The sequence below is a fragment of the Nyctereutes procyonoides genome, unplaced genomic scaffold (assembly GCF_905146905.1).
Source record: "Nyctereutes procyonoides isolate TBG_1078 unplaced genomic scaffold, NYPRO_anot_genome, whole genome shotgun sequence".
Lineage (NCBI taxonomy): Eukaryota > Metazoa > Chordata > Mammalia > Carnivora > Canidae > Nyctereutes > Nyctereutes procyonoides.
This window is the reverse complement of record NW_026575135.1, coordinates 47,943,232-47,955,553: the sequence shown is the minus strand read 5'-3', so window position 1 is coordinate 47,955,553 and position 12,322 is coordinate 47,943,232. Positions and strand designations below refer to the sequence as shown.

The window sequence follows — 12,322 nt, the reverse complement described above, 5'->3', positions numbered from 1 at the left end:
CACATAGCTAGTAAGTGGAAAAGCCAAAATTTAGGCTTATCTCAAACTCCAAGGCCTGTGCTCTTTGAAGTCACTGCATTTGATACTCTTTAGGTCTTTATTGAGCCATAATTCATATTCCATAATATTCACTCTTTTAAAATGTACAGTTCAGTGGTTTTTAATATATTTACAAGGTTGTGCAGCCATTCACTACTATGTAACTCCAGAACATTTTCATTACTCCAGAAAGAAACCCCATACCTATTAGCAGTTAGTCCTCACTCTTTCTTTTTGCCCTACCTGCTGGCAACCACCAATCTGGCTTTTGTCTCTCTCTGGATTTACTTATTTTAGACATTACACATCAATGGAATAATACAATATGTGGCCTTTTGTAACTGCCTTCTTTCACATAGTATATGCTCAGAAGATTCATTCATGTTGTAGCATGTATCAGGACTTAATTCCTTTTTATGGTTAACTGTCATATGGATAATACCACATTTTCTTTATCCATTCATTAGTAGATGAATGTTTTGGTTGTTCTCACATTTCAGCTATTGTGAATAGTGCTGCTATGAACATTTATGTATAAGTTTTTGTGTAGACCTACATTTTCAGTGTTTTAGGAATATACCTGAGAGTGGAATTGCTGGATCATACTGTAACTTTACATTTAACCTTTTGAGGGCCTACTAGAGTGTTTTCAAAGTCACTGCACCATTTCACATTCCCACCAATGGAGTATGGCATTTCCAGTTTCTGTACATTTCTCACCAGCATTTATTATTATCTTTGATTTTAGCCTTCTCAGTAGACCTGAAGTGATATTGTGATTTTGTTATACATTGCCTTTATGACTGATGAGACTGAGCATTTTTTCATGTGCTGTTCATATATCATCTTTGGAGAGATACCTGTAATGCCTTTGCCTATTTTAAATTGGACTGTCTTTTTATTTAGTCATATGAGTTCTTTTTATATTGTATCTGCTAGATTTTTATTTTATAGACCGTTTTCAGAAATTTTCTTCTGTTGATTTTTTCACTTTCTGGTGGTGTCTTTTGAAGCACAAAAATTTCAGATTTTGATGATGCTGTTTTATCTAGTTTTTCTTCTATTATTTATCCTTTTGGTGTCCTAGCTTAGAAACTGTTGCCTGTTCAGAGGCCATGAAGAAATATGTTAATGTTTTCTTCTAAGTGTTAATAATTGTAGCTCTTAAATTTAAGTTTAGATCTGCTTTGAAACTATATGGTGTGAGGTAGAGGTCCAAGTTCATTCTTTTGCGTCTGGAAATCCATTGTCCCGTACTGTTTGTTTGAAAGACTGTTTTTTTCCTATTGAATGGTCTTGGCAGCCTTTTGAAAATTCATTGACTATGTTTCTGGAATCTCAGTTCTTTTCTTTTGATCTGTATGTATGCATTTGATTTTTTTTGTCACCTTGGTTCTCTTTGTTTCTTTTTTCAGAAAAGGAAGTCTTTGTCCTCTACTCCTAATTTCACAGTCTGAGGGGCTACCTTTTACCCCCTCCCCTTTTAAATCTTCATACAGTGCTCTTGCCCTTTTCTCTAACTACAACCCTAGCTTGAAACCTTTAAGTCACCTTTGATGCTTTCTTTTTCTTCACTCTTTATTATGAAAGGTGGTTAAATCATTTGACACCTATCTTTATAATCTATTACTATTCTTTCCTGGGCTCTCACTTTGGCTTCTGACCCATCTGTGTGGTCAGATTTATTTTATGTGCTTTTGTTGGGTTAATCCTGTGTATCTGTGACTTTGACTTCCCTCTTTGGCTCAGGAATTCTTTGTACTTTTTGTCCATGGCTTTTCCATCCCCATCTTCTCTTTCTATACATGTCCCTTCACATCCCAGTTAGACTGGAGGGTTCCGCCTCCAAATATGCCTTATTATTATGTATCTCGACTTGATAAGTGGTTCTAACAGCATAAACATTGGCATTACAAATCCTGGCTCTTCCACTTACTGTCTTACCTGATAGTGTGATTAAGTTAGTTAGCCTTTCTAAGGTTTAGTTGTCTCATTGGTATAGATGGGCTAATACCACCTACTTTTGGGGTGATTTATAGGATTAAATAAAATATGTAGAGTGGATATATAATAAATGTTGGATATTATGTTGCTGTTCCTTTTGCTTGAGATGCTGACTTCCTTAATACTAATGCCAGAAATCCTTCCCATCCTTTGAGAGCATAGCCTGTTTCAGAGTACCATGTTTCCCATAAAAACTGTTGCTGGCATTTCACTTCTTCCTCAGGCTGGTTGTTAGTGCTTTCTCCTTTGAAACTCTGTGTACTTTCATGTCTTTCTTATAGCTTGTGCATTAAAATGCCACATAATTTCTGTATGATCATGTTCTTTTTCTGGATTATAAACTACTTGAAAGCTGAGATAGTCCTGTTCAGCTATGTATCCCTAGCAGTAGATTTATTTATTTTTTAATTTTAACTTTTTTTTTTTAATTTATGATAGTCACACACACAGAGAGAGAGAGAGAGAGAGAGAGAGAGAGAGACGCAGAGACATAGGCAGAGGGAGAAGCAGAGGGAGAAGCAGGCTCCGTGCACCGGGAGCCCGACATGGGATTCGATCCTGGGTCTCCAGGATCGCGCCCTGGGCCAAAGGCAGGTGCCAAACCGCTGCGCCACCCAGGGATCCCTAATTTTAACTTTTATTTTTAAAGATTTTATTTATTCACAAGAAGAGACAGAGAGAGGCAGAGGCACAGGCAGATGGAGAAGCAGGCTCCCTGCAGGGAGCCCGATGCGGGACTCCAGAACCCTGGGATCAAAACCGGTGTGGAAGGCAGACGCTCAACCACTGAGCCAGCCAGGTGCCCCGAGATGTTTGCCTTAATCAGGCTTTAATTGCTTATCTGTCTTCTGCCCCCACCGTTACAGTTCCATGAGGACATGGGCTGTGTCCTGTGTGCTGTATCACTGACACCTAATTCAGACGTTGATACCAGTGGGTGCAATAAATATATGAATAAATGAGTTCAGTCTTTTTAAGTATCATACAATAATATTTTCAGTGTTATGTATCCATATAATCATTGCCATATGTCTTTATCTTTCTATGTCTGTATCTTAGGTCTAGGAAAATTTTTTAACTCTGAAATTCTTCATTGTGAGTTATATCTGACTTGACATAGGTAGAAATTATCTTTACTCTTTTTTTTTATAAAGGTATTTTCATAATGAAGTGTTTTAATCTTTTTTTTAAAATTTTTATTTATTTATGATAGTCACAGAGAGAGAGAGAGGCAGAGACACAGGCAGAGGGAGAAGCAGGCTCCATGCACTGGCAGCCCGACGTGGGATTCGATCCCGGGTCTCCAGGATCGTGCCCTGGGCCAAAGGCAGGCGCTAAACCGCTGCGCGACCCAGGGATCCCTACTCTTTTTTTTTTTAATCTTTACTCTTAATACTATATGGAGCTTCTGAGCCCAATTAGTGCATGAATTTGAGACTGAATTCAACCTTTTCCCCCCTAAGCTCAAATTCTGCAGCTAAATTTGATAGCTAGGAGAAATCTGGTAGGACTGTTCAGAGGTCACTAGGCTTCTTGGGAGGTGTTTTTTTTTTTTTTTTTTTAATTTTAGTGGAAGAACTGAGTGAATGGCCTTTAGGCTTTAATCTTGAGTGGACACATTCAGCCAAGGGAGGGAGTAATTATTTTTCCAGGAACCCAAACGTAGTCATCATATAGGTACTGTATAACTGTATACTGTATAACTAACTGCTGGAACACAGTTCTGGCCCTCCATTTTTTGCTATAAGAAAAGAGGGCCAGTAGGCACTCAAAATGATTATTAATAGAAATGAATGACAAAAAGTGTAAGGTGGGATCCCTGGGTGGCTCGGTGGTTTAGCGCCTGCCTTTGGCCCAGGGAGCGATCCTGGAGTCCCAGGATCGAGTCCCACGTCGGGCTCCTGGCATGGAGCCTGCTTCTCCCTCTGTCTGTGTCTCTGCCTCTCTCTCTCTCTCTCTCTCTCTCTCTCTCTCTCTCTCTCTCTCTCTCTCTATCATAAATAAATAAATAAATCTTAAAAAAAAAGTAAGTTATTTTACAAGTGTCTAAGAAGCGTTATAAATAAATTCTTAGTATTGTTGAATTTAGGATTGTATAAAATAACCTCATATTCCTAATAACTATAGTAAAATGTATATGTTTTTGGTGTAACTTTTTAAATTATGGATATAATACGTATTCATTGTGGAAAATAGTTTTATAAGTACAGAATAATGTAAAGAGATTGTAATCTAGTAGAACTGTTATTTGCCTTTGGATTCCTGTCTTTTTTTTTAAAGCACATTACATAGATTTTTTTGTTTTCTTTATGCTTACAGTTTCATCATAATTTTTTAAAATATTTTATTTATTTATTCATGAGAGAGACACAGAGAGAGGCAGAGGGAGAAGCAGGCTCTATGCAGGGAGCCTGACCTGGGACTCGATCCCTTGATCCCGGTTCTCCAGGATCACACCCTGGGCAGGCGGCGCTAAACCGCTGCACCACCGGGTCTGCCCAGTTTCATCATAAATTTTAACATTTTTTTCATATATAGTCTAACATTTGCATAATAGTCAATTGTAGGATATTACATAATTTACTTAACTAGATAGTTATTGTTGAGCATTTGAGCTGTTGTCATTGTCTTACTATGAGGAAAATGAATTAGTCATTGATTTAGCTTTGTCTTTTCATATGCCAGTAAGCCTTTCTCGAGGTAGTTAATGAAGTGTGGAGGTCCTACCTATTGGTTGCTGTATTTCTGTATCATTTTGTGGATGTGAGGGTAGATCACATTAGATGCATTTTTCCACCCCACAGAAATCTTTTTCCCCCCTTAGGAGGCCCCCCGCCCCCCTTAGGAGACTTAAAGCTCTTTTTTGATATATATTTTTTTAATTTTATTTATTTATGATAGGCACACAGTGAGAGAGAGAATGGCAGAGACACAGGCAGAGGGAGAAGCAGGCTCCATGCACCGAGAGCCCGACGTGGGATTCAATCCCGGGTCTCCAGGATCGCGCCCTGGGCCAAAGGCAGGCGCCAAACCACTGCGCCACCCAGGGATCCCTTAAAGCTCTTTTTTGAAAGGAGTGTTTTTAAGTCTCTTTATATATATCACCAAATCACTTTCCAGATACTGTTTTCACCAGCAGTATATGAGAGTGCTTTTCTTAGTGACCTGTAAAACAAACAAAAGAAAACACAATAAAAATGAGAGCCCTTAAATTAAATTCTGTGCTTGAACTATACAAAGTTTGAATTATTATTTTTGACGAAGACCACTTATTTAGTTCATTACTGATGAGTTTGTTTTTTTATGCTGTAAAACAGGTGATTTGATGAAGACTGCAGCCGGAGAGTTTGCAGATGATCCCTGTTCTTCTGTGAAGCGTGGCAACATGGTTCGGGCAGCTCGAGCTTTGCTCTCTGCTGTTACCCGGCTGCTTATTTTGGCTGACATGGCAGATGTCTACAAATTACTTGTTCAGCTGAAAGTTGTAAGTACAGGCCTGTCTCTGTAATTTTGTTCTTTCCATCACAGTGAGGCTGCTGCTGGCCATAGTTAATTCAGCATTCCTTAGAGTTTGTTTTGGTTTTGAACTTGGTTTACCTAAGTGGAACAGGAATGTTTTCCTTTAGTTTCCATTTTCTGTTCCCCTCTAAGTACACCTCAGACTGGCTGTGCTATCAGCTTATGCAGCCTTGATTTTAATGAAGAACTTGTAGCAAAGGTACTGTTTTGACTCTTTCCTTCTGCACTAGTGATTAAGCATTTCCTTGTTCCAGAGTTAAGAAGCCAAGATATGTTAAATTGTAACATTTTAGATAGAAGTCAATATAATGTTACCATGTAGGAGGTGATCATATATTTGAGGGCCTTGGAAACTGAAGAAAAAGTTTAGATTGCTGAGTAGCTGTTAAAAGGAATAAAATAGTATAGATCTTTTTTAGACACAGATTTGTATTGTTTAGAATTTTTCTTATTTAGGGGTATGTTTTATAGGTGGAAGAAGGTATCTTGAAACTGAGGAATGCTGGCACTGAACAAGACTTGGGAATACAGTATAAAGCCCTAAAACCTGAAGTGGATAAGCTGAACATTATGGCAGCCAAAAGACAACAGGTACAATCATGATTTGGGGCATATATTAAGGTTGTTTTTATTATTATCTGGTAGGAAAAATCGATTTTACTTAAGTTTTCTGAAGGTAACAGTACCTCCCTCTGCCAGTATAATTCCATTGAAACATATAATTTATGAAGTATCCTTTTAGTATTGTATTGTTAATAAAACTGTAATTAAGTTTCATTCATGTTATACCCCTCTTTTAATTCTCATGGAAATTTTACTTTAAATAGCTTGGCAATTTGCAATTGTGTCTAGAGAGGTGATAGATAAGGTCTTTGTTATGTGCTTTCAAGGATTGAGTTGGTGGTAGAGTTAAATTCAGATTTTTAAAAACCTTAAGCCAGTTGAAAATTATTAGAATTACTTGCATATCAGAAACTAACCCCATCCCTTCTCCCCATATTTGGCCACTTTTTAAGTATTTCTTATTAAGCATCTTTTTAAAAAAGATTTTATTTTACTTTATTTTTTATTTATTTTATTTTATTTATTTTAGATTTTATTTTATTTTAGATTTATTTATTCGGAGAGAGAGAGAGAGAGGCAGAGATACAGGCAGAGTGAAGAAGCAGGCTCCATGCAGGAAGCCTGATGTGGGACTTGATCCTGGGACTCCAGGATCATGCCCTGGGCCGAAGGCAGGTGCCAAACCGCTGAGCCACCCAGGGATCCCCAGATTTGGTTTGTTCATTTATTCATGAGAGACCGAGAGAGAGAGAGAGAGAGAGAGAGAGAGAGAGAGGCAGAGGGAGCCTGATGCAGGACTCTAACCCAGGACCCCAGGATCACGACCTGAGCCAAAGGCAGACACTTAACCTCTGAGCCACCCAGGTGCCCCTTTTAAGCATCCTTAGTAGTTTCCATAGTATTACGAATTTGTGTTGTGTGGCATGTGGATCATTGTTCTTATTTTTCCAAGCTTTGCTAACCTTTTGGCATTTTGGCACCTAGGGTGCTTTGAAGTCTTCTTTGTGCCCATTCTGTTGGATGTGGTGTGCGCTGTAGGGGAGATGCACTTGTCACCATCCAGTTTATTAAAACTTCCATAGGTCTTTTATTTTTAATTTTTAAAAATACTCTATTTATTTGAAAGGGAGAGAGTGTGCTCGCACGCACAGGCAATGGGGAAGGGCAGAGGGACAAACAGGCTCTCCACTGACCTGGGAGCCTGATTGGGGGGGGGGTAGCGGGGCTCCATGCGGAACCCCAATCCCAGAACCCTGGGATCATGCATGACCTGAGCCAAGGCAGATGCTTAACTGACTTAGCCACCCAGGCACCCAGAACTTGCGTAGTTCTGATCAAGCTCATACTTCTTCATAAAGCCTTGAAAAGATCTATTCTTGTTCACTGATAACCTCTATCAGTAAGGATATTTCATGCTACAGTTCACAGAAAACCCAGCTTCAAAACTGCTTGAACAATGGGAGATTTATTTTCTCACTAATTAGAAGTTCGAATTAGATGTGACTTTGAGGGGTTAAGATGAAATGTTTTGTGCGGTATTATCAAGGATCCAGGTGTTTGACATTTTCCAGTTGCTGTGTTCAGTGTGCCTAGTACTGGATGTTAATAGAAACTCTAGGCTGTGTCCAGCAAGAAAAAATGAACCATTTCTTCTATATATCTTTTTTTAGAAGCAAATGATCTAGAAGCCCATAACAGATTTGCCCTAAATCTAAATTGTGTAACATACTCATTCTGTACTAATCATTAGTGAGAGGACAGAGAGGGACCCCCGACAAGAGCTCTGACAGGCATAAGGAAAATGAAGTCAGTACTGTACATGTCCAGTGTCTGCAGTCCTTAGCTTTAGAGTCTTCTTAGTAACTTTCATTTAGTTATATTGAAGTAGTGGAAAAACTTTACCCTACAGGATTGAGAAGATTAGATAATATATGTAAAGTATTTAATAAGGTTATTGACTATATTTTAAGGTTAGGTTGTGAGCAGACAGGATCTGCACATATGAGATCCTGGTTTTACATTTCTATTACTTAATATTACACATGATAATATAGCTAGATTTGATGTGTTGCCTGAGTAATTTAGTTCTTGCAGGCTTAGTGTGTTTTTATCACTTATCCCTGCATTGGCTTCTGTTTTCATCACATAAATTGCAAGTTTTTTTCTTTTTACTGGGCCTGATCGGTTCTAAGAACTTGTTTAATAGTATGATAATTCTGTAAATATAGCACACTGGCCCAATTATGTTCACAGTTTATTTTACTTAATGTTTTTGACCTAAATTCTCATTTGAATACGTAAAGTAAATATGTATTTAAAAAATAAAGTTTGATGAATCGTCCTACTGTCTTAAAACCTAGTATGATTTTGGTTTTTGAAGCTTATTATTTGAGGAAAATGAGAACATTTGCACTGATAAGATATTGGCTGTCTTTGCAAAAATGGTAGAATAAGTAAATTGATGATGTTCTTGAGATAGAACACAATGATAGTTGAGACTTTTGGAAAAGCTTACTGAAAAGTAATACTTGCCTGTCTTTTTTATTCTGTATGCCAAAATACATGAAGAGTTCCTTGAACATAATCCCTGATGTACTTTAAAAAGAAAAAAAACCCATAACTATCAGTGAATTTCATGTATTTCTGAAATAAGATGTAATTAAAATCTTGAAGTTATTACTTAACATGCTGGGTATTCTTATATTTATCCCTCCATATCTCTCTGTCACCCTTGTTCATCCAGTTCTCTGCCCCAGAAACCTAATTTGTCTGGAATATATCCAGGGCTCCTTTGCCCTCAAGGTCCTGGTTGGGTTTGGTCAGTGGGAGCATCAGTAGGGATCAGAGGAGATAGAAGAGCAAGGCCTGGGATTCATTCCCCTGGTTCCCACCTTGCTTGTTGATCTGGGTGGCTAAAAGTCATAGCTCCTGTCAGGTGATATTCTCCACACACCTTGCTCCCTGGATTCTGGTGACTGCTGCCTCCCTGTCTCATCAGGCCAAAGTGTCTTAACAGCCTCGTGGTTTCCCTGTACTTTCCCCATACCTTTATAGCATAGTTGTCTTGTTTTTATAGTATATCCTGGTCATTTATAGTTTTCCTTGGGCCTAATTCTTAAACCTTTGGCCTTAACCCTCTGCAGTAGAGTCTGAGTTGGCTGGCTGTGGGCTCCTCTGTGCCTCCTGATCATAAAATACTCTTTTATAGGTTGTGGGTCTTGGTGTGTATTCCTGTAAAGTAATGCTTTCTTTGGGAATTAAATGTCTGCCTACTCATTTTACCCTAAGATCCCAGCCTGGTGGAAACTTCATTCTCCATTCTCCCTTTTGGATATTGCCCACTGGTCTCCTTCAGTAATTGTAACATTTTTTCACAGTGTGTTTTCTGGCAGGATTCCTGTACTGCTGTGTGCTTAGTCCTTTAGACTGTTTTTGCCTTTTACTTTTTCTTCTTTCCTCAGGCATTGTATGTAATAATTTACCTTCTCATGGAGACTCTTACCTTTGCAGACAGCCCATAGTCCAAAAAAGGAGTATTTACTAAAGAGCGATATTTGGGTGTGATGTATATACTGGCTTCTTTATTTTTATTATTTTTAAAAGATTTTATTTATTTAAGAGAGTGACAGAGCATGAGCAGGGGGGAAGAAGGAGAGAGAGAAGCAGACAACCTGCTGAGTGTGGAGCCTGAGGTGGGGTTCCATCCCAGGACCCTGGAATTATGACCTGAGCCACAGGCAACCACTTAAACAACTGAGCCACCCAGGTGCCCCTATACTGGCTTCTTTAGCTGCCTTTGTATCATTTAAGCAGTAAGCACCCATTGAGGAAATGCTAACCCTCATAAGATCTTTAGGCTCTTTGAAATTTATATGTTTCTCCTTAAGGTTTTTCTGGGGCATGGTCTGGTGGTGGTAATAAGGATGTTGCTGAAAATAATAATGAATAACTCTAAAAAGGTGTTTTCTATGTGCTAAAAACTGTTATAAACTCTTTGTGAATACAGACTCATTTAATCTTCACAAAGTAATATAAAGTAGATACTAAAATTGATCATTTTTATAGATGAAAGAACTGTAGCACAGGGAGGTTAAATAATTTGGCAAGGTCATTAATGTAGTCAGGTGGAGCCAGGTTTTAAACCCAGGCTGGAGACACCTGAGTGGCTCAGCGGTTGAGCGCCTGCCTTTGGCCCAGGGCGTGATCCTGGAGTCCCGGGATCGAGTCCCACATTGGGCTCCCTGCATGGAGCCTGCTTCTCTCTCTCATAAATAAAATCTTAAATAAACAAACAAACAAACCCAGGCTGTCTGGCCCCAGGGGCAGGGATTTTTGTCTGTTTAAATTGCTGTTACAATTCCTAGTGCCTAGATCATTGCCCAGATGTGGTAGTGTTCACTAAATATTTAATGAAAAGCAAATAAGCCACTTTTCTCTACTGCAGATCCATCCTGGAATGGGATTCTAAGTTTGGTCCTAATCTGTTATTTTTTTGGGCTGGAGTATAATTTGCTCTCTAGAAGTGTTGAGTTTCCATTAGGCTCCGGGGTCTCTTCCTGTAAGGGTAAAATAAATGGCAGAGGCATTGACCCTAGTTGCTGTGAGGACTGCCTTTGCAGTCAACTCTGTCTCTTCAGCCTGCTAGAGATGGAATACTTTGATGTTTACATTCCACCCACTCAGGTACATAGAGCTTGTTGAGATATTTGCTAAAAATATAATGCTTCTTACCTAGTCTATGAACTCTGGCTTTCATGATTTCTTTTTCTTAAAACCTGAACAGACACAGTCGTAATGGATAGTAATGTGTGTGTTTTTAAAAGATTTTATTTGACAGGGAGAGTGTGAGCATGTGCACAAAAAGCAAGGGGGAGCTGCAGACAGAGGGAAAGGCAGAAGCAGGTACACACAGAGTGGGGAGTCTTATGCGGGGCTCCATCCCAGGACCCCAAGATCATGACCTAAGCCAAAGGCAGACTCTGAACCGACTGATCCACCCAGGGCCCTAGTCATGTGTTTTAAGTGTAAATAATCAGGCCTGGATGGTTTTGCCTATGGGCCCCCCTTCCCCCCAAAGATATATTTATTTGTTGGAGAAAGCATGAGTAGGAGTAGCCAAGGGAGAAGGAAAGAGAATCTCAAGCAGACTCTGTGCTGAGTGTGGAGCCTGACTGAGGGGTTGATTTTACAATCCTGAGATCACCACCTGAGCTGACACCAAGAGTCAGTAGTTAACCAACTGCATCACCCAAGCAGGCCCTTTCTTTTTAAGTATGATTGTTTAAATCCAAGATAAGATATCTGATCACATGTGTGTATGGCTACGATTTTATATCGTTAAGAAGGAAAGGAGAGGAAACTTTTACTGGACTTTCTAGCTCTTGGGTAGAGAGAGTGCTATAGATTATTTAGAACTTAGCTTTTGTTTCTTGTTCACTGCCTGTTATGGTTAGTTCAAAAAACATGTAGAAAGCAGTCATTTCTTTGTTTTCAGTTTGTTCCTGAGCCTGCTTAAAACATAATTGGATTTATTTATTTATTTATTTACTCTTAAAAAAATTTCATTTATTTATTCATGAGAGACAGACGGGGAGGGGGGTGTGTAGAGACACGGGCAATGGGAGAAGCAAGCTCCATGCAGGGAGCCTGACCTGGGACTCGATCCCAGGTCTCCAGGACCACGACCTGGGCCGAAGGCGGCGCTAAACTCCTGAGCCACCCCGGCTGCCCTAAAACATAATTGGATTGATAAAGTTTGGGAATCATGAAGGTTAAGGTAGATTAAGGGGCTCTAGTTTCATAAGTAATCTATTAAATTCCTCAGTAGCTCATTTTTTTCACCAATACAGATTACTTATCACCACTATATAGATAGTAAATAGTGCTGTCTTGTGAGTGTCCATTTTTCCTATCTTAACAAAATCTAGTTTCTTTGTATCATGGCAAACATGGTTCTTAGAGAAAGCAGAACATGTTAGCAGTTAGGACAAATGATATTTATTTTTTTAATTAATTTTTAAAAAAGATTTTATTTATTTAATCATGAGAGACACAGAGAGAGAGAAAGGCTGAGGCATAGGTAGAGTGAGAAGCAGGCTCCATGCAGGGAGCCCGATGTGGGACTCGATCCTGGGTCTCCAGGATCACGCCCTGGGCTGGAGGTGGTGTGAAGCCGCTGAGCCACCGGGGCTGCCCA

At 39.2% G+C, this 12,322-nt stretch overlaps 1 protein-coding gene across 1 annotated transcript in view; it reads left to right on the top strand.

Annotated features, from left to right (window-relative positions):
* Positions 1–12,322, top strand: part of CTNNA1 (catenin alpha 1) — a 183,902-nt gene that overhangs the window by 53,607 nt on the left and 117,973 nt on the right. Inside the window, exons 4-5 of the mRNA XM_055301731.1 lie at positions 5,361–5,527; positions 6,034–6,153. Of these exons, the coding sequence (XP_055157706.1) occupies positions 5,361–5,527; positions 6,034–6,153 (287 nt within the window). The remainder of the gene's footprint in view (positions 1–5,360; positions 5,528–6,033; positions 6,154–12,322) is intronic.